This window comes from Phyllostomus hastatus, unplaced genomic scaffold (assembly GCF_019186645.2).
Source record: "Phyllostomus hastatus isolate PE091 unplaced genomic scaffold, TTU_PhHast_1.1 phas_contig_159, whole genome shotgun sequence".
Classification (NCBI taxonomy): domain Eukaryota; kingdom Metazoa; phylum Chordata; class Mammalia; order Chiroptera; family Phyllostomidae; genus Phyllostomus; species Phyllostomus hastatus.
The window spans coordinates 40,326,179-40,347,613 of NW_025333640.1; the positions used below are offsets into that span (position 1 = coordinate 40,326,179).

The 21,435-nt window shown below is 61.9% G+C and overlaps 1 protein-coding gene, 1 long non-coding RNA gene and 1 other non-coding gene across 4 annotated transcripts in view; 1 reads left to right on the plus strand and 2 right to left on the minus strand.

The window, feature by feature from the left end:
• Positions 1 to 12,314, plus strand: part of PRSS12 (serine protease 12) — a 29,518-nt gene extending 17,204 nt beyond the window's left edge. Inside the window, exons 7-11 of one of the 2 annotated variants that reach the window (XM_045831021.1) lie at positions 1,517 to 1,722; positions 3,952 to 4,039; positions 4,657 to 4,779; positions 8,132 to 8,412; positions 10,042 to 12,314. In XM_045831021.1, coding sequence (XP_045686977.1) covers positions 1,517 to 1,722; positions 3,952 to 4,039; positions 4,657 to 4,779; positions 8,132 to 8,412; positions 10,042 to 10,349 — 1,006 coding nt within the window. In that variant the 3' untranslated portion in view covers positions 10,350 to 12,314. The remainder of the gene's footprint in view (positions 1 to 1,516; positions 1,723 to 3,951; positions 4,040 to 4,656; positions 4,780 to 8,131; positions 8,413 to 10,041) is intronic. The other variant, XM_045831023.1, reaches the window with a different exon arrangement.
• Positions 12,315 to 12,541: 227 nt separating this feature from the next.
• On the minus strand, positions 12,542 to 13,568 carry LOC123813752. The gene is made up of 2 exons (XR_006784805.1): positions 13,197 to 13,568; positions 12,542 to 12,716 (listed from the first exon to the last, which is right to left on the minus strand). It is a non-coding gene; the product is annotated as an uncharacterized LOC123813752 (long non-coding RNA).
• Positions 13,016 to 13,146, minus strand: LOC123814246. Its single transcript, XR_006784869.1, has one exon. It is a non-coding gene; the product is annotated as a small nucleolar RNA SNORA24 (small nucleolar RNA).
• Positions 13,569 to 21,435: the final 7,867 nt, after the last annotated feature.

Here is a 21,435-nt window from a genome sequence, read left to right on the forward strand (position 1 = left end):
GCTGCCCCGTGAACGTTCCCGGTGAGTCATTTCTTGGAACTCGTGCACGTCACTGGGGTGGGAACACTGGCAGCTTGCTGGTGTGTTTCAGAACTGCAGGGAATACTAAGTAGCGTCTCTTTCCATTTTCCCGTCTTCTCACCGGAAGTGTACATTATGTCATATAAGACAGGCAGCTCTTATTTAATAATAGCTCCTGTGTAACTCTTTTTAAAAATTATTTATTTTTAGACAGAGGGGAAGGGAAGGGAAGAGAGAGGGAGAGAAACATCAGTGTGTGGTTGCCTCTCATGTGCGCCCCCTGCTGGGGACTTTGGCCGGCAACCCAGGCCTGTGCCCTGACTGGGAATCGAACTGGTGACCCTCTGGTTCACAGGCCGGCTCTCAATCCACTGACTCACACCAGCCAGGGGTATACATACATTTTAAATATAAAACTGTAATGTTTAAAAAAGCATTAGTGTTCCTATATGCTAGGTAGACAGTAATAAAAAAAATAATCTCATTTATAGAAGGTACTAAAAGAAACAAACAAAAATCCCAGGAATAAACTCGACAGGAACTGGGGCCGACGTGGAAACCCGGAGGGGGGGGTCTGCACTGCAGCCGGAGGGAGGACCTGACGAACACGCACCCACAACCCCAGCGGGAAGACTAACCGGAAATGAACGTTTACATTAAATGCATCCTCATAAAAACCTTCTGGTTCGCTTGGTGTGGGGGGGGTGGGGCCTGGACTTCCAGGCCCACCTGACGTCACCCCCCCACCCCACCGTGAGGCAGGCTCGGCAGAGCGCCCGAGACCCCCAGCGCAGCTGCGGTCCCAGCCTCGGTCGTCTGTCCACGTCCCTTTGGGACATAAACCCTGCTGCCCCCGCCCGGCCCCGTGCCGTGGACTCCACCTTAGCAGATGCTGGGGGTGGGGCGGGGGCTCAGGGTTTGCTGCAATGTTTTCAACGACAATTCTCATTCAGTGTTATTTCGTGTCAGCTTCAGGGCATGCAGCGTGGTGGTGCGACACCTGTGTGAGTTACGAAGTGTCCCCCCAGATATTTCTGATGCCCGGCTGGCACCGTACATACAGTCACAGGTTTCGCTGTGTCCCAACGGCCCCCAGAGATAACTCGGTGCGCTGCCGAGGTTGGGACCTACGGAGCTAGAAAACCCTAGAGTGGCTTCAGTACGCACAAGCTTGATACATGGGTGCATAAGAGAGCCCTTCGACATGGCAGGAGGAGGTGTCGGGACACTTCCTCTGGGGACAGACATCGAGCCAGACCCCCTTCTCACACCGAACAGAAACGCGTTCCGAAGAGCGCTGTGACACGCCGGGTAAAACAGGGAAACGTTTTTCTGAATGGCGCCATCTCAGGTACGCGTGCTGCAGACGCGTACCTGGCTTCCCGGAGACGGCGCGTCCGCAGCGTCTGCTCCACCTTGCGGAGGGGCACGCTGCGACCGCTCAGGTGCATCGCCGGCTGGCTGACGCCCGGCCCCCCAAACGCTGTGCTTGCAGGGGCGCCGCCAGAGCGCGGGGCATGGCGTACTTCGGCGAGGGCGGAGGGCCCATCCACCTGGACAACGTGGGGTGCACGGGTGCCGAGGGGTCCCTGGCCGACTGCGTCCAGCAGGACGTCGGGCGACACAACTGCCGCCACAGCGAGGACGCGGGCGTGATCTGCGATTACCACGACGGGAGGGCCCCAGGGAGCGGCGACCACGGTGAGTCCCTCCGGGCCCCACGCCCGCCGGGCGCGCCCACCCCCCTCCCCACCCCCAGGCATGAGCCGCGTCTGTCTGGGGCCTTCTCCAGACGCAGCGCGACTGTCCCCGCTCCTGGCGTCCGGAGGGGCTGGAGGTGGCGCTGGCCCCCCCCGACACGGAGGAGAGAGACGACACATGAGGATGGAGGGTGGAGAGGCACTTCCGTTCCTCCTGTGCTTCAGACCACAGGGATGGCTTTTCTAAGTTAATTACAAAATAAAATTAGTTTGTGGGTTTTCTTCTGTGAGATTTAAAAATGTCAGGAAATGGAGAAATAGTCTTTCGGTGTAATATGGTGACAGACGTTTCGTACGTAAATGGAAGAGTTCTCGACATTTCCGAGTTTGGTTTTCATGAGACAAACCCTGCTGTGAGTGAGTGCGTGGGAGGAGCTATTTTGGAGAAAACAGGTTATGTTTCATGAAGAGAACAGTCACTTCTCTGTGTGGATCCAAAGCTCACCGTTCCGATACAGTGGACTTTCGGAGAACCAGGGGCACCTGCACTCGAGCATTCTCCTCTAACCCTTCCCGTACCTGCCGCAGACGAGACGAAAGCAGTGGGGCGCTGTGGGTCCCCCTCCCCAGCCTCTGATGAGGGGCTTTTGAGAGAAGACGCCGCGCAGCCCGTGGTGCTGGGAGCCCTGTGCGCTCGCTCACGCACGAGTGGTCGGTGTGACCGACCAGCCAGTGTCTCCCAGGGGCTGCTTGTGCCTTCACGCGTTATGCCCCTTTAATAACCCAGACCACAGTCACCCCTGGGTCGTAACCAGGATAACCAACGCAGCCGTCTCTGGGTTCCTCCTTGAGCGGAAGAAAAGCACAAACGTTCAGCAGGCGCACGGCGTCTCACTAGGTTTCCACGCAGCCCACTTTGAAAGGACCTGCCGTAGGCCAGCCGCCCACCCCTGACGCACGCGTCTCCGCGCCCCCCGGAGCTGTAGCGGGGCCGCTGCCGACGCCCTCCATGGTCCCGCGCTGCCACCGCAAGGGGAAAGACTGTGTGGGCCTCGGACCGGCTCCCTGTTAGAGCCCCCGGCGCCCAGAACCTTCTCTGAGGGTTCCGATCTAAGCGATCTAAGCCGCCGGTCGTCTGGTGGGGTCCTCTCGTAGATGAACTCCGGCTCGCCCTTGAACTTTTAGTAACAGAGGGTTTTCCGGCCGCACCCGGGTTCCCTTTGTTGCGCTCTGGTGCCTCGCCCAGTGCGAGGGCCCGTGTGCTCAGCCTGAGGGCTCACTGTCGCCGCACACGCTGTCCTGGCCCTGTGCTCCCTCCGCCGGAGCACGCCTGGGTCCCCCTGACGTCTCGAGATCTGCGGTGACGTCCAGAGGACGCTCGTCCTGAGAGAGGAGGGTGGAGTTTGACAGTGGCCTCTGCAGGGGCGCCGTCCTCTGGGGACCCAGCTGGTGCTGACCCTCCTGGGCCGCCCTCTCCTGGCCGTTCTGGGCGACCGACCGAGGGTGCTGTGCGTGGTGCCCGCCCCTGGCCTCCCGCACAGACAGGGACTCGGCGCGCACCTGCCCTGGGTACCCGTGGGCTGCCCCGGAGGGCAGAACGCCGCTCTGCCCTGCAGAGCTGCTTCCCAGAATCCTGTGACAGCCGCTCACTCCGCCGTAGCAGCATTCTTCCCTCTTCTCCGGCTCCGGCTCCTCACGAGCTGTGAGCTGAACCCTTTGCTTACGCTCTCGGCAGGCCCTGTCCCCGGGGAAGCCGGCTAAACGCAGTTTGCCACTTGGGTGGGCGCAGGAAGCCCCCCCACCCATTCACGCCTGAGTCTGTGTGGGGTCGGGTCGGGGTCCCCTCCCGCGGCCGAGCGGGGCCCCTCGAGGCTGCGTGTGCACCTGTGGCGCGGAAGAGGGTCGCGTGGGAAGGGCAAGTGGTTTCGACCACGATGGTCTCTGCTTCCTGTTGCTGAACCCCAAACAGCCTCTCTAGCCTGCAGGGGGGCAGGTAGTGACAAGAGTCAGACCCCAGCAGCCTGGGACCCCGCCTCAGAGACGAGGTGGGAGAGCTCAGAGCGGGTGCCCGCCGCCCGTGGGTGCCCAGCGAGGATGGAGCTGGCTGTCCGTTCTGCGAGGAAGAGGGTCGTGCGACCGGAAGAGAGAGGCTGGAGACGGGGTGGGGAGCAGCGGGGGCGGGGTGGCCGTGCCCCGGCCTCTGACTGTAACTCTGACCCTTCCCGCCCAGCGCCCCTGCCCCTGCCGCCGTCCGTCTGCGGGCTCCGGCCGCCGCGCCGCCGGCAGAAGCGGATCGTCGGTGGGAAAAGCTCCCTAAGGTAACCGACCGCCCCTCGGGGAGGGGCCCCGTCACAGAGTGGTGGGCAGACACGCAGGGTCACAGTCGGGGCTCGCTACTGTCACTGGGGGTGTCGCGTGCCCGAGTTCTTTCGCGCACTAAACACGGACCGCACGGAGCCCCCCCCGCCGCCCTGTGGCGTGTTCCCAGTCCCCGCCCTGACCTCCGGGCCAGGCGGCTGCGGGAAGGCGGTGCCGGCCGCTTCGGCTGCGGGTGGGAGGGCGTGCAGCCACGGATGCCCTGAACTCGGAGCGTGCCCCTCCTGGGCCGACTCGGTTCGGTGCCCTGTGCCGCTGGCCGGGTTTGCTCCCGGAAAACCAGTGCTCCGTGTTGGATACTCCCCGGGCTGCCGGGGATGGGGGGTCGGGGGGGGGCACACCTCCGCCCCTGAAGTGTGAAGAGGGCTCAGTCAGTTGTTTCTGGACTGCCAGCGGGGGTGCGCATGGTGCCGTCTGTGCGGGGCTGGGGGGCACGTGCTCCGGTGGGGGGGTCCCCCGAGGCCCCCACCTCAAGCCCACCGAGTCTTTGCCTTAACGGTGCTTCCCTCTGCTCTCCCGCCCCTCGTGGGCGCGCATGGAGGGCGTCCTTCCCTCGCAGGGGCGGCTGGCCGTGGCAGGCGTCGCTGCGGCTCCGGTCCCCGCGGGGAGACGGCCGGCTGCTGTGCGGGGCCACGCTCCTGAGCAGCTGCTGGGTGCTGACAGCCGCGCACTGCTTCAAGAGGTAGGTGCCCCGCCGCGCGAGGGACCCTGTGCGGGCCTGGGACGCCGCCCGGGGCAGAGAGCCCTCGGGGCCCGTGGGAACCGCTGCGGGGCGGTGGACTCGGCCTGGGGTGGGAGAGGGGTTTCAGGAGCCGCGTGGAACGGAGACGTTTGGCTCGGTCTGGGTGGGCGCAGCAGTGGGTGACCTGGAGTCCGGGAGTGAGCTCCTCGTTCTGCAAAAGTCTCCGCGAGTGTGCTGTGAGCCTCCTTCTGTTACGGAAAAGTCACTCACGCTCGGGGAAGATGATGAGGCACAAACTTTATTACCCCGGGGGGCTCAGAGGGGATTTCCAAATCCTGAGCCGAAAAGGCTGGGTTAGGGGTCCTTTTACATACCAGTTACACAGGCAGAAAGGGAGGGGGAACCAGCTGCTGAAAGCAAGCATTCAGAAGCAGGAGCAAGGTCAGTGGCCTTGAGATAACCAGCTGTGGCCTTGGTGACGGCTCCTTACTTAATTGCAAGTGTTACAGAGAGCAGAGAGCACTTGTTTATCAAAGAAACTACAGAATAGAAACCTTTACGAGACTTTCTTTTCCTGCCACACTTCTGGAGGGACCCACCTGGGTCCCCGTTAGCACGTGGGGCTGACCCACGTGGTCTGGACTGGTCGGGGGCGGGTGGAAGGCTGCCGCAGCAGACCGGAGGGTCAGGGGAGGGGCAGATGCCAGGGGAGGGGCGGAGCCGTCCCAGCACGCCGGCATCCGCCCCGGTGGCCTGCGTCACCTCTGCTGGTGTCCATGCGTGCCGTGTCTGCTGTTGTTCAGTTCAACTCCAGAGTCTCGGGGGAGGGAATACTGGGCGCACGGGGCCGCCGTGTTCTCTCGCTCAAGCTTGTCTGAGAACCTCGTTCAAGGTTGGTTGGAGGGGGAGGCGACGGCATTTCATCCACGCAAACGACTGGACGGGGTGTCAGCCAACCCTGCAGTGTGTATTCTGGAAGCATTTTTGAACATAATTAAGCGTGTCAAAATGAGCGGAGCTCAACCAGAAAGACCCTAACATAGGTCGCCAACCAGGGCTCCTTGCTCTGTTGTCCTGAGAAGCCCAGAGCCACAGCGAGTGCCTCTGAAACCCATGGACACCGGTGGGGGCCTCAGCTGGCTCCGTGCCCGGAGGGACGGTCACAGCCAGCGAGCCGGACCCTCACCCCGAGGAGCCGCCAGCACCGTCACCAGTCCCCGAGTCCTGGGACCCGCCCCAAGTGCTGCAGCGGTGCTCCTGGCTGGGCCAGGTCCCAGGCGGGGCTGCAGGACCTTCCTCGGGGTTCTTGAGGCTTGAGCCTGGAGAGAGAAACCCGCCTTGGCCACAGGAGGGTGAGGGGGTGGAGTGGGGCCGTGGGTGGGTTGAGTAGGGACAGGCCTGGGTGGCCCTTCTCTGGGCTGCAGCTGCGGGGATGGAGGCGCAGAGTCCGGCTGGGACGGGGGCGGTAGGTGGACGCGGGCTGCTCCTGGGCGGGTGGGTGGCTTGTTTCAGGGGCCTGGACCTTGTCACGCAGACAGCGGGGCCCTTGAAGGGGGCTCAGAAGACTGGCCGCGTTGCCGGGGGGACGCGCCACGCTGGCTGCAGCACGGAGGTCGGTGGAGGTGAAACCCGACCCCGAAGGGGAGGATCGTGTGGCGGACGGTCGCCGGGCTGCGGGCGTGGAGCGACCCACGGACCCGAGGCCGCCCGGGACGCGGGCGTGTCCTCCGGGCACGAAGTTCCTGGTTCCCGTCCAGATGCGAGGGCCGTCGCAGCTCAGCGTTAGCTCTTCTTCAGAGGACGGGAAAGACTTTTTTTTCAGGTCGAACAGTAATTTAATGATCTTGAAGGACATAAAACGTCGACCCGGGAAGGGACTGTCTCATAACTCAAGCTTGAGCGGCATAAGCACCAGAGGACACTGCGTTAAAGACGCAGCGTGGAACGGGGGGCCCGGGGCATGCCGACCCGTCCCTGCACCCAGGGCTGCCGCGGGGGTGTGCCCGGGCCGCGGACACCAGCCCTCCGTGCAGCTTCAAATCTCCCGGGAGCCGCAGGGAAGGATAAAAGACCAGGCAGGTGAAATTAATCTTAACGATATACTTCGACTCGGCCGCTCCCAACTAGGATCCTCGCAAAGCACGAGAGTCGAGCTGTTTGAGTCTCTCACTCGCGGTCAGAGGAGGCGTCGTCTGCAGTGCCCGTCCTCATCCTGAGCGTCGACGAGGCCTGGGCTGCCTCGGCGTCAGCACCTTGGCTCCTGGACTAAGCCCGCCTCCAGTTTCCCACAGACACACAGGCGCCTGCCGGCCACTGGCTGTCCGCACAGGACCGTGGGCAGCGCGGGGCTCCAGCGGTGCTGAGGCACTTTGAGGGGTGCTCTCACCGTCGTTCTCGGGGGAGAGGCAGCGAGGGGCTTGGGGGTTCACGTCCAACCTGAGCATGCTGACGAGGCCCACTGAGTCTTTACAGCAGAAACAGGGTGTGGACTGAAGTGAGGATGATTTGACTATCCGATCGTTGCCCGGGGCGGCTACTTCTCACAGTTTCAGGGTGAGGACTGGCTCTGAACCTTGTTTCAGCTGCAGTGGGGCCGGAGGACGAGGTGTGGTGGGTGCAGGTGCGGGACGCCTCTGAGTGCTCGGAGGGGCGGGCGGCGGGCACCCTCGCGGAGCGCAGGGAACTGTCCGTGTCATGGATCTGCGGTGGGCGGGGGGGGGGGCTGCACAGGCTGTCACGGTGGTTGCGTGGTTCCACTCTCTGGGCTTGGGGGGGCTCCGGGACCCCACACAGCGCGCCTTGTCAGAGCCCCACCCCGGGCTGCCGGAGTGTGGGGGCGGCCCACAGCTCCCGGGGGCACACGGCGGGGAAGGGGTCCGGCGCAGAGCCAGGCGGCCGCAGAGGACACCGGCGTCTCTCACTGCACGTGCAGGCGCGGGCCTGGCGCCCGGGGTCAGACCTGCGTGTCTGGGCGGGGTGGACCGAGATGAGGGCTGTGGAGCCTCTCGTCCGTCCGCTTCCAGCGGGGGAGGAGGCAGGAGCGGAGGAGGCCAGAGCCGGGGTTCCGGCAGATGGAAGGAAGGAGGGACTGGGCGTCTTTGCAGAGAGTGGCCGTGGGGCCCGAGCCGGGTGAAAGGGACACGTGGGCAGAGGGCGGGGGAAGGGCACAGAGCAGCGGGTGGGGTCGGAGGGTGAGTCCCGTGGGGCTGCAGGGGCCGGCGTCGGCACGAGGCGCGGGGGGCCGGGCGTGGAAAGAAGGCCTCAGCTCACAGAGGGGCCGGTGGTGCCAGGCGGCTCAGGGTCGCCAGGAGCCCGCGTCCCTCCGGCCTCCGACCGGCGCTCTGCCGCGCAGGTACGGGAGCAGCACGCGGAGCTACGCCGTGCGGCTGGGGGACCACCACACGCTGGTGCCCGAGGAGTCCGAGGAGGAGGTGGTGGCGCAGCAGATCGTCCTGCACCCGGCCTACCGGCCCGACAGCAGCGACTACGACATCGCACTGGTCCGGCTCCGGGGCCCGCGGGGCCGGTGCGCCCGGCTGGGCAGCCACGTCCTGCCGGCCTGCCTCCCGCTCTGGAGGGAGCGGCCCCAGCGGACGGCGCCCCGCTGCTACATCACGGGCTGGGGAGACACAGGTAAGGGGCCCGGCCCAGCCCGAGTCGTCCGGAAGGCCTGCGGAGGGCCGGTGCGTGCGGGTGATTGGGCTCACGCCCTGGGTGCTGCCGGTTTCCCTTCGGGCTCCGGGCGCCTCGGACGGACACCCACTGCCTCGGAGCCGAAGGGGCTGGGGACCCCCTGCGGCCTCCCGGCTCCCCAGACCAGTGAGGAGACAGAGGGAGGGGGGTTCAAGGTGCCCCCCCACGACCTGGGGCTGGCCCATTCCCCGTGCTGTTGCCGCAGCCGCCCCAGCAAAGGGCCGTGGTGCCGGGCAGTTTGCGTCCCTGTCGGGGAGCCCGTGGCCACACTGAGTCCTGGGCAGGATTCCTTACTGTGGACCGAAGGCCGGCCGCTGAGGTGGGCGTGCAGGAGCCCTACCCACCGGGTCCTCCTTCAGCCCCCGCCCCCCCAGTGCTCCCCTCCGAGTCCCAGCGGGAGCGGGGTTCTCAGGCGCACAGGCCCCTGGGACCGCAGAGCTGGGTGCACCCAGGGGAGGGCCCGGCCCACGGGTGCTTCGGGAATAAGGAGGGATGGCGGGCTGATCGCTCCCCGTTAAAGATCCTCTGCGCTGGTAGCAGCTGGGAGGAGCATCAGACACTTCTCCCCGCAGGGGGAGTCCCAGCCGGGTGATGGTCCGTAACCGCCGGTGGTTCCGTGTCCGGTGCACCCGTGCTTCCCTGCCCGCAGCAGTGAGAGGGCCTCTGTGGCGGGTGCAGGGGCCCGGACAGGCACGGGCCGTCCTGAGAGCCACCGTGGCCGACGACACGTGTCCCGGGCGGTGTGGGAGTCGGGCTGGAGCAGGGACCTGCATGCTCGGTGCACCGTGCGGATGGGGGGCAGCCCAGTGCCGAGAAGGTGCACGCTCACGTCAGGAATGTCAGTCACCTTCCTGTGGACACGGCGTCTGAGACAACAGAGATGACAAGGGGGGAGATTTCACAGCACGTGTTTTATTAGGGCGAGCTACTCCGGATCAGCACGCAGGGTCAGAGACAGGGGTGGGGTTTCGGTGTCACAGAGGACATCGCGGGGACCCGCCACAGCCACTCAGCCAGGGAGCGGCTTCCGCAGCACACGGGGCCCGTGGGGTGGCGGCAGTGCAGCCGGTCCCTACAGGGGCAGGCCTCGTTTCTGAGTCCGCTTTGTGGAGACAGTCTCCATTGGGGACAGTTACTGCCACCGTCTGTCCGTGCTCACACGGGACTCACTTATCACCGACCCTCCAGTCAGTGAGGCGCGTGGGTCTCAGAGGGGCAGGAGGGCGGGCCGACACCACGCCAGCTGGGGAGCGTCCTCGGCCTCCAGGGGAGGAGTTCAGGTGCTGGCTCCCGCGCACATGCTCCCTCCGCACCAAGTCCACGGACACCAGTCGGCCCCTCCCAGAACCTGGGTGGTGAGCGACAGGCCGGTGAAGGGCGTTGCGGAGGCGCTGGGTGCAGGCGGGAAGGCAGGGCCAGCACTGTCCACCACTGAAGCTGCACTAGTGTCACAGCAGAGCTTTTGTTGTAAAGACCCCGCAGTGCGCACGAAACCGTCACCTGTAGCTCTGTCCCGCAGGCTGGCTCGCCGGCTGGCAGCTGACTGACGCCGCTCTTTGCTTTGAGCAGGGCGGGCCTACTCCAGAACTCTGCAGCAAGCGGCCATCCCCCTGCTGCCCAAGAGGGTCTGCGAGGAGCGCTACCAGGGCCGGTTCACGGGGCGCATGCTCTGCGCCGGGAACCTCCAGGGACACAGACGCGTGGACAGCTGCCAGGGCGACAGCGGAGGGCCCCTGGTGTGCGAGCGGCCGGGGGCCGGCTGGGTGGTGTTCGGGGTGACCTCCTGGGGGTACGGCTGCCGCGCCCAGGATTCGCCGGGCGTGTACACCAAAGTGTCGGCCTTTGTACCTTGGATAAAAAGTGTCACCAAACTGTGACCCACGGGAACCTCAAGGGGAAACAGTATTTAAAGAACCTGTTGGAAATTTTCGACCTCCACCTGGGTACTCAGCCAGAGCAGCCAGCAGAAGGGGACCGAGGTCCCCTTGTGGCTGGGGTGGAAGACTGTGCCGCTCCCATGCCCGCGACAATGTGCCCCGTGGGCGGTGGTTAGAGACCTCAGTGCAGGCTGGCGGTCCCTCATGAGCCTCGTCACCGCCCCAGATGAGTTTCCGCAGACACCAAACTTACTCTCATTGGAGCCTTCTCTCTGTCTGCCGGTTCCTCAGAATTCTCGGGAGATTATTGTGTGTATCGATCGTGCAATACGGCTCTTTTTACCTTTATGGGGGAACTTCTTGAAACTGAGTCACTGATATGTGGATTCCTATTACGTGCCCACATTTGACGTGACCCTCAGGCATCTGATCTCTGTAGACAGTCACGTGAGCACACCCAGGGCCAGGAGGTGCAGGGATTCTGCTCCGTTCCCAGACTGGGACAGGGTCGTCGTCACGGTGCACTCCCGACCGGTGCTTTGTCCTGAGCACCGTGGCCACCGTGAGGACAGTGTTCTGGCTACCTTGTGTGTTCTCAGCGAGGTGTGGAGGAATTCCTGGTGACGCAATCAAGAATGTCTCCCAGTTGTTGGACACACCATCTAATTTATCCGTTCTGTTAGTTAACACCCCTACTCCGGTTCCTTTTAACCATTCCAGACTGATAACTGGGTAAAATAAATGTTTATTCCACAGCATTATGCTGTTTTCTGCAATACCTGAGTGCTATCTGTTGAGCAACTTTATGGCGATTGACTCAAACCTGTGGGGTTCCTAAGGCTAGGCTGGTGGTCCCGTGTAATGCACTGAAAAGGTTTTCCAGCCGACACAGTGGGGGAAGACTCAGGCAGGGGTGTCTAGCCCGTGGCTCTGTGGGCTGCGTACAGCCCAGGATGGCTATGAATGCAGCTCAACACAAAGTCATCAATTTACTTAAAATCTTTTTTGCTCAACTTCTTAGTGTTTGTGTATTTAACGTGTGGCCCAGAGATGCCAAAAGGTTGGACACCCAGCTTCCATCTGGGGTCACTCGCCCACTGGTTCTGGGCTGGGGCACCTCACTGCACTGTTTACGGAAAGCTACCGGGTTTCCCAGTACCCCTAGTTTCTGAATGAGAACTCGGGCCGAGAGGGGTCAGGGTGAGCGAGCTGGTGAAAGGCTGTGACTACAAACTCCCAAGGTGGGTCCCAATACCGGTGTCCCCCCAGCCCCAGCCCTCCCCCTCTGGCGCTCTCAGGACACAGGGAGGGACAGCTGCTCACTCCGGACCTTGGCAGGACTTTCTTGCTGGCAGTGCCGTCCTTGCCCCCATCTCAAGGGCATGCCCCCCAGGATGCTGGAGTAATCCCAATCCCCCAAATCTGAGGCAGTTTGCAGTTCTACAGCCGAGGAAGAGAGGCATAAAAGGTGAAATGGTCCTAATGAGAATTTCAGGATTAAGAACCGTTAATTCCCTTCCCCATCGGATTGTCCTCTTTGGTAAACCCTCAGCTCTGTAAAGGAACTGGTGCTACCCCAATGGTGCTTCGCTCTCCAGTTGTGAAGCTGGAAATAGCAACTCTAACACTGCACCTGTCCTAAAGCCCAGTTTTGAAAAGGGAACCTTCCCAAGGGTCTCCATTCAGAGACGACAGCTGCAGACCATGTGTCCGCATAAGGACTTGGGAAGAACAGGCCCTGACCGGTGAGAACTTCCTCCCAGGCTGCCCTTAGGACTCAAGCACAGCGCTGGTGCAAGCGACAGACACCTCGAAACTGTTAACACGTGGCATCCAGGTCCTCCAGCTTTGAAGACAAACTGTGGATTCCTAAAATATGCCTTTATTCTAGCTAATTTGATAAACATGTGACTTTTGTAGGATACCAGCTTTCAGTACCCATTTGTGTAAATAAAGTGCATAGCTTTTCACCTTGTGCGGTTGCCTTAGTCTCTTCTGTGGTTGGTGCACAGTGACTGCTGTCTCCCTCTGGGGTTCCCTGGTTGGCACGCATCGTCACCCCCATGTGCTGCAGCCCCTCACCATGCCCCCCCCACGCTCCTAGCAGCAGAACAGAGGGCCAGGGGGCAAGTCGGTTCCCTGTTCCCTGCACTACCTGCCCACTTACTAAATCAGCCAGGGCACACTGAATGTCCAGAAGAATCAAGCATTTTATTTCATTACAAGGAAGCACCAGCTTACACTCTTTGATAGAGTAACATTCAGGCCTTGATAGTTTCCGAAACGTTCTTTTGTTTCCACAACACCACTTGCCAGTCAGTCCAGGAGCTGTCGAGACCCCCCTCGTGTCGCTGGATTTCTAAGTCCCTGCAAGAGAAGGACAGCTTTACAACTCACAAAGCTGAGATATCAGCAGGTAGTCCAGTTACTTCCTATTTATTCGGCTAATTATTCATTCCAGCTACAAAATGGCAGCAAACGGGCCAATGCCGGCCTTCCAGGTCCTCTGCACTAACATTAGCTCTGAAACAGGAATAAAAAGCAGCGCACCTCGTTATGTTTTCCGCCACCCATCGGAACAATGAGTTCGCCTTCATGGAAACACTTGAAGAACAGATCTCGGCGCAGTAACAGCAATACACCCAGCACCCTCCCGTTAACAGTGAGAATGTCACTTGTGCAAGTCAGAATCTGATACCAATTAAATGGTGACAGCTTTGCCAATAAACAAGAATATGCTCTTCCATGGCTAGGAAGGGAGACTGCCACAGGCGACAGGTCCCAAAGACACATGGACACCCACAACCGCGAAGTCACCAGCCGGCGGGAGCCGATCCCACTACTCACCAGGGGGCTCGCTCTCGAGTAGCCGGCGGGCCGCAGGGGTCCGGGCCAGCCGCGGGGAAGCAGATTCACGGGGCCACGTGGCGCCCAGGGCGGACTCGCCCGGAGCGCTGGGTGCTCGCCAGGCCAGAGCGCATGCGCGCGGCCTGGGCCTCAGCGTCCAGGGCTGCACGAGGCGGCCGCGCGACCCAGGCGGCCCCCGAGCGCGCTCAGGCCCCCCAGCCCGCAGACTGCCGCAGCTGCCCTCGCCCCCTCACTGCACGCCCCCCGGGCCCGCTGCATTCCGACTAAGCCCAAAGGCTCCCTTCTAACCGCCATCTCAGCGCACAAAACACGAAACCCCAGAGTGACCCACGCACGCCGCCGCCGGGATGGGAAAGGGTGAGCGCTTCTGCGCACGCGGTCTTATACAGAGGATGACGCCATTCCGGGGACGCGCCGTGGTGGGCGGGGCCTAAGCGACCTCTGGTCCGCCCCGCCCCGCCCCGCCCCTCCCAGCTCCGTCCCAAGGGCTTCCAGTTTATCTCCCTGTCCCCCACGCCCCGCCTCCTGCCACCCGTCAGCTCTCCGTGCTTGGGAGCCGGCGCACGCGCACACCGCGGAGCCACTCCGCTCTCGCGAGAACCGGACCTCCAGCTGCTGGCGGATGCCGGCTAACTGGAGTGGGCGGCGCGCTAGTTCCCAGCTTGTTGCAGGGTAGTTACGGTAGAAACGGCGGGCCGACGGCTCCCCGCGTGTCCCCCTTCTGGTGGGTTAGTTCACGCGGGACGAGCTGGTCTGCCTGTGAGTGTGGAGGGGCTGCCCTGCCGCAGGTGCCGTGTGCGCGCGGCCGCGAACGCCGCCGCCGGGCCGGAGCGCGCCGGGCGGCCCCGCAGGTGCGGCCCGTCTGTCCTCTTCCCTCGTTTAAAAGTGCAGGCAGAGCGGACACGGGGCGTTGTGTGAGTCTCAGGTGTGCGACGGACACAGTGACGGGTGTTTCGTGGGCCGTGAGGGGACCCGCACACCGCATCTGGTTAAACTCAGGCCCACACGTGGCTACAGCTTTTTTGTCCCGAAAGGACCTTCGCGACCTGCCCCCTTGGCGACGTTCAGGCAGACGGCGCACGGGGTGACTATGGCAGATAGTCGCCAGGCCGCGCACCAACCTTCCTGTAAACACAAAGCTGTTGTGCAATGGAGCTGAACGCTGAACGCACTCGCGACGCTGCCGTCTGGGATGTCCCCGTGTTAAGCAAAGCTTTAGTGGTGGTTCCCATCTACCGTCAGCGTGCAAGCTGTGGCTGAGATGGCAATACACGTGTGGGGCTTTGAGGTCGAGCCTCATGCGCGTATCCACTGTGACGCCGCATCTTTGGGACTTGGAACACTCAGGAGAGACTGAAGCAGGAGGCCACACAGGAAGAACGGGGCGACTGCAATACTGTCACTGGCCAGCATTTAGTATCCTGGTTGCCAGGAAACGCCTTTTACCAATGAGGTGGAATAAATAGTAAACTGAGGCAGGGAGGAGGAAGGAGACAAATCTCACAGGCTAGCTCAGCAGTCCTGAGCCTGGTCTGATAATATTGCCAGGTGTTCCAACATCACAAGAAACACTATGTTGGCAAGCAAGCAAGAAAGTCCTTGAAATTCTATGTAGCATTTCCACTATCTGGGAAAGAAAGCCTTGAAACTGTGCTTTCATCCCAAGGCCTGAATGCGGGAGAGGGTCCCCCCCGGTGCTCAAAGAAGGAGCCCATAAAACAACTTTGGTTAATTGCCTACCTCTGGTCACCATCTATTTTACGAGGGAGTCCCTGATGCTTACAGAAAAAGCCCATAAATAACTTTGGAAAGTGCCCCAGTTTTAACTAACTGTCATGTATTTGTTTTACAACAAGATGGCCAAGTATGGTTTGGAGCAAGATAAGGGTTCAGGCCAGCAGACCTGCAGGAAAGCTGGCACCACATTTACCCATTAATGAATATGTGACTTTTCCCCCTCCTATCCCACCAACTATATAAGTCCTGAGAACAAAGGACTTGCTCTCTCTTGGGAGCTCAGGGTGCTCTTGGCTCTCAGGCCACAAGGCCTCTGGCCACCCGGCCTCAGGCTGCCCAGGGGCTTGCCACCCTGGTCTCCAGCCTCTCTTGCTTTTCTCACCCTGCTTTGCCCTGAAACTTTCCCTTTCACCCCCTCCTCTACCCGGTCCTGTTCTCTTCCATGGGAAGCGAGCCACTAATAAACTGATTCCATACTACTAGATTTGCTGACATGTAATTCTTTACATGCGTCAGCAAGAAGAACCAGGTCTCTCCGGTCAGCAAGCTCATGTGGCAACAGGTCAAGTTAAAAACTGATAGTGAATTAGAAGGTGTTCAGACTGATCAAATGAAGGCTGGGCCACACTTTAATTCTGTGTTCGATACATGAGCTGAAATAGTTCATCACAGACACTTATTCTTCATTGGTGCCACTTTCCCTCCCTGCTTGCTCCTGCGGTTTCGGTGTGGAAACTGGCGGGGGGGTCATCAGAGACACGGCGTCAGCTGCACACCTCGCATAGGAATGTGCAGATGAGCTGTACGGAATGGAGTCAGGAAATGGCTCGTGGGCTGCTTGTCACTTAACATGCGAGGGTCCCGGGGCACCAGCAGTGCGCTGCTGCTGCTGCTGCTACTGCTGCTGCCACTGCTGGGAAGGTTGCTACAGGAGCACAGTGCCCACAGAAGGTGACGAGAATCGCCCCTCTGTCTAGGGGTGTTCCTCTTAGCTCCGAGCACCGCTCAGCTGGTGCACACTTACAAGGCCCCAGTGTTTATTGTGCGGGGTGGCCCCGGCCTCAACGCTGCAGAGGAATCGAGGTCTGGTGGTGCGAGAGATCACAGGGTTTCCGGGTAATTCAGAGCTCAAAGCCTCGGAGTTAGCACCGATGTCTCCCTGTGCTCCATGTTCAGTCCCTGATGCGTTTCTGCGTCAGCCAAGGCGCCGGTCGTCTGCTGCTGGGCATCAGCTGGCGTCGAGGGGGTGAAGGCAGCAAGCGTTCGCCATCTGAGGCAGCTTCCGTGGACGAGCGCTCCCAGAGCACCAACCGCCTCCAGGTCTCATGAGGTCGCAGCTGGGAGGTCGATGGGGCTGCCGGGTTTTCCTCCAAGCTGGCCGGCGCACAGGCTTGGCGAGTGACTGCCACCTGGCTCTCCATGGGCCGCATGAGTGTCCTCGTGGTCTGGTGGCTCGCTGCCCCCAAAGGAGTCACCCAGCAGAGAGGCCCCCATGTTCTTACGCACACCACATGTTAGAAGGGAGTTAGTAAACCCTGGTTGCAATGAAAGGGAAGGACGTGAAGCTCCGTCTCTTGAAGCGTGGATATAAAAATTAGTCGATGAGTTAAAACTGCCGTGGTCAGTTTGTGGCTCCAGACAGCAAGGGTTTCTCTCTTGTCACACTCTCGTCTGATCTACAGACCCGGGCTAACGAGGCCTGCACCAGGTGTCCCGTCTCTAGGCCACGCCTGTGCTTAAAGACGTCTGCTCTGCAGTGGCCCTGGTCACACCGCCTCCTGCTTCATGGCCCAAATCACGTTCACGGCCACACCCAGCTCCAAAAGGGTGGGGAGGTGGAGCCCTACTATGTGCTTAGAAGGAAGGGAGTCAGAGACATCAGTGAGCAGCTCTGAGGACTTCTACAGTTGCACGCTGTAACCACCTCTTCTCCACTGTCACACTACTGACCTAGGACGATAGGACGGGGCTGCCACCCACTGTCCTGACTCCCCTGTCCAGTCGTCCGAGGGTGTTTGTGAAGGATGAGATTTCCCGAAACACCGTTTCCTCCCCGGGAGCCACCTGCTACAAAACTGCAGGGACTGGCCCACCGCTGATCAGTCACGTTCCTAACCCTCGGGGGGCAGGGCCTCCAGTGCGCTGCATGCGGCACGCTGGTTCTCGTCTTCGCTCCTGCACGCTCGTGGCGTGGACTGCGCTTCCCCTTCCTCCTGCCCGTCCACGGGACCCCTCTAGGTCCTTACTTGTATTTTACAGGACCCTTTCTTCCGGGGCATCAGCGTGTATCGGTCCTTTCCCTTTCCTGCCGTCCTTAATATTTACTCCTGTGCCTTAGGTTTTAAAAACTTGTTCATCCGTAAACATCTGGCCTGAGCTCCTACCGTGAGCCAGGCCCCGTTCCAGATGCCGGGGCGAGAGCAGCACAGAAAACAGTCCACGTTGCGTGTCCACAGAGCTTATACGGGCGTGGCCGACAGCAGCCATCCTCAGGACCGTCGGAGAGTGTCAGATGGGCAGAACAACGAGGAGACTCTGTCTGTAACGAGGTCCGCTGCGGGGGGAACCGGTACCCACGAGAATGGCCAGGAATCTGCGCTGACTTCTCCCTGGGCCCACGGTTCCACCCTGGGGACAGGGCGCGGGCCGGGGGAGCTGTCCTGTGCGGCAGACCTGGCTGGGCCCGCTCTCCCCCTGGGGGGCCGGCGTGGAGGGGACACGGTGCCTGGCCGGCAGCCTTGCCTCTCGCCCTGTCTGACCTGCCAGCACAGCTCGGAGTCCGCCGGCCGCAGCACCTCCCTTCCCTGGGCCCATCTCAGCGGAAAGTCCCCGTGGTGGCCTTCGCTCGCCTGCAGCCATTCGGGGGAGGGGATGGAATGTAGCCCCAGCTCAGGACGGTGTCAGAGTGCAGAGCACCCTCAGTAAGCAAGGTACCGGGGTAAAGTCTTTAGGTGCCGTGGGGAAAAGCGAGGGAGGGGAGGAGGGGTCCCTGGGGGTGGGGACTGGGATCTTCGAAGAGTTCAGAGGAGGGCTCACGGAGAAGGTGCCGTTCGGTGGAGAAGGCGAGGGGGCGGGACGTGCTGACACCTGGGGGGGATGGTCTCGGCACCCGTGCGTCCTGGGGCCTCACCCCTGCTGTGCTGGACAGCCTTCCGCAGGCTCCCGGGGTCCCCACCTCCCGTCTCTCCTCCCTCAGGTAACTCCCTTCCCCCGAGTGGCAGAAGGATGATGCGTCACTTCTGAGATGACATTCTTTCAAAGGGCTCTGACTGGAGTCTGGCTGCCGTTGTTCTTCATCTCGCCTCTTAGGGTTGTTTGCTCTGACGGAGCACGTTGCCGCACGGGAGAGGCCTCCGGCCCACGGCTGGTGGGGACCCGAGGCTGTTCTCAGACCGGCAGCCCACGAGGAGCGGGGTCCTGCCAGCAGCCGGGGAAGTGGGTGTGGAGGCGGGGCCCCAGGGGCCCCAGGCCCTCCTGTCCTGGCGGCCGAGAGACCCTGCCCCGTGGGACCCCCCAGCCTCGCCCGGATCTGGGTGCCACCCAAGGAGGCTGTGAGAGACAGTGTCATTGAAGTCAGTGCATTCGGGGCTGACTTGTTACTCAGCAACCAGTAGCTCCTCCACCTGCAAGTTCAAGGAGCAGGAGCAGGACCCGTCTGGCTGGAGGGAAGCGAGTGAGCCGGCCGTGCGGCTGGGGAGGCACGAGGCCACGCAGGGCCTTGTGGTCGTCGTGCAGTTTGGGGGTTTTCAGGAGGGAGCTCTGTGGCCAGCGGAGAGTTCCGAGGGGAGCAGGGACAGGGGCCGGCCTCAGGTGTGCGTGCTCTTGTTCACGCCGCTGAGAGGAGGCCCGGCGAGGTGGGCCCAGGCGGGAGCGGGGAGCCCGGGGGAGTCAGCGCAGGCGCACAGGGGAGGGGGTCGGGCTGGCTCGGTCGGTGGGGCCTCAGAGGGGAGGCCTGGTTCACGCCTGGATCTGCTTTGTGGAGGATGACCGTGTTGGGCGACAGAGTGGCTTTGGGGTGTCAGAGAGGGACGCAGGGCAGGGGGAGGTGGCCGCGGGCCTCTGTGGGCTGAGCCGGGGCAAGCGCAGGGGCAGCAGTGGGGGGGGTGGGCCAGAACGCGGGGGTCGGTGCTGTGGGTGGGAAGGGTGGAGGGCTGATCGGACGCCCACCTGGAGCTGTTAGGCGCTGAGGTCGGTGTGAGTGTGGGGCTCGAGGGAGGGGCCGGGCTGGAGCAGCGGATGTGGGAGCTGGCGCAGCAGGCGGCGCCGGGGCCCACGCCGTCGTGTGCTGGAACCCAGGGCCCCGCTGAGGCAGAAGATAGGGGCAGAGACGGGCCCGGGCTCCCCGGCATCTGCCCGAGAGGAGGTGCAGCGGGAAGGGCAGGGCAGGCCGAGCGGGGGCGGGGGGAGAGCCAGTGGGGTGCTCTCCCGAGTCAGGAAGGGTGTTTCCACATGCGGGGGGAGGCGGGGGCGGCCGGCTGCTCAGGGGGGCCGTGAGGTGGGGGCCCGGCCGTGACCTCGGTGTGGCGGGGGGGTGGGGGCATCTGGGACCCCGCGGGGAGCGGCTGCAGAGAGAATGCGAGCAGGAGGGCCGGAGACTGTGGATTCGGGGGGGGGGGCTCTCTCGAGAACTCGTGCTCTGCGGAGGGCGAGAAGTGGGGCGGCCCCTGCAGAGGGCCGTGGGGTCGGGAGCGGGTCGTTTCTGAGTGCGGGGGGGGCCGCGTGAAGCAGGTTCACGTTCTGGTGGGAGAGATCCAGCAGATGTGGGTGAAGCCGGTGACGCAGGAGAGCTTCGGGAGCTGCTGGTTGGAGGGGCGGGGACTCGTGCACAAAGCTGGAGCCGGCCCGCGAGGGTCCCGTGGCCGGGCCACTCACCTGCGGAACGGCCGCGGACGGACGGGCCAGGTGCTGGCCGCTGAGGACGGGGTCGCGAGGGCTTCTCGGTGTTCTCGTGCGCCAGCGCCCCCTCCCGGCCGGTGGAGAGCACGCCGTCCACTGAGAGGGAGCGGGGGGCGGGGGGAGCCGGGCGAGGGCCAGGGCGCGGGCCTGGTGGTTTGGGTCGGCCCTGAGCCAGGTCCGCACGGGCGACAGCCCGAGAGGAGGGGGACACTGGGCGTGTGAGACTACTGGAGCTGGGCGCTGCACCGCGACTCCACCGAGCGTCTGCAACACGAGTTCACTGAGCGGTTGAGCAGGAACGGGCGGAGGCTCGTGCAGGCCGGCGCAGACCGGGAGCGGCCCGCAGCCCGCCCGGCGGCCTGCGGTGCTTCCCCGGCGCCGCCACGGTGACAGCACCCGGCGTTCTGCGCATGTTTGCCACCCCCAGAGCTCGGCTCGTTCCGCCTTCTCTTCTCGGGGGACTTGGGGTCCTCACTCTCTGGTTTAACCTGCTTGCCGTCACGGCCGTTTTTTGTTGGTTTGCGTGCCTCTGCGTGAAGGATCATTTAATACTGAACGTAGCACTATATAGCGTTAAAGTGAGCAGTATCGTTACTGGTTTATAGTATTTGTAGAGTAATTTGTAAAATACCTTGTGCTTTTATACTGGGCATTAGAGTAATTTGAAAATTTAATGATCACTTGCTAAAATTCTCTTGTGTTTCTTTATTTTCCCATATAATTGATAAATGTTTTACGATTTACTCTAATACTCAGACCCAGAATTCCTCTCACCCACTATTTGTAAAGACTACAAATGTCTACATTAGTGAAGAAAGATTAGCTTATGTTTATATAAAATAATGGACGGACAATTACAACAGCCCGTTTTCATCGCGCCACTAGGTGGCGGTGTTACCCTATGATTTAGGTCTGTTTAAAAACCTACTGGTTTAACATTAAATTCATTACTTGCATGAACGTTCTGTAAATGAGTGTGTGGGCTGGAGTGTGGGAACGCCAGCACACACGATGGCTCTGCCAGCCTGTCTGCTGGACTCTGGTTTCGTGTGACACATTTCAGCCGTGGTGGATACGCAAAACCTCAGATCCGTCTAGAACCGGCCCACTTGCCCCAGGCGCAGATTCTAAGAATAAAGTCGAAACACCACAGACCTTCTTTATGTGAGAACCTGACGTGTAGGTTTTCACAATACCGAAGTACTCAAGGAGAGGCCTAAGCCGTCTCCTGACGTTGGAGGTATTTGAGTTGACACTTCTGCACGGGGGGTGGATCAAACGCACGGATTCTGTTGGAGAAGGGCCATTTTCCTGCCCCGCCCAGCCCACCCCAGGGCAGGGGCCACCGCATTCGTGTTGCTGGCCGAGTGTCTGTCCCGCAGGAAGCGTGAATGGTGGCAGCGAAGGAACCCCGGGGGACCCCCCGCAGGCGGTGTCCAGGAGGAAAGTGAGCTGCGGGGTAGTGTGGGGTCAGCCTGGCACGGGCTGCCCCACCTGGGTGGTCTTCCCTCGCCTTCCCCAGGAGTTTGGAGTTGAGCGTTTTTCTCCTCTTGCGAGACTGTATTTCAGATTTTATCATGGAAAT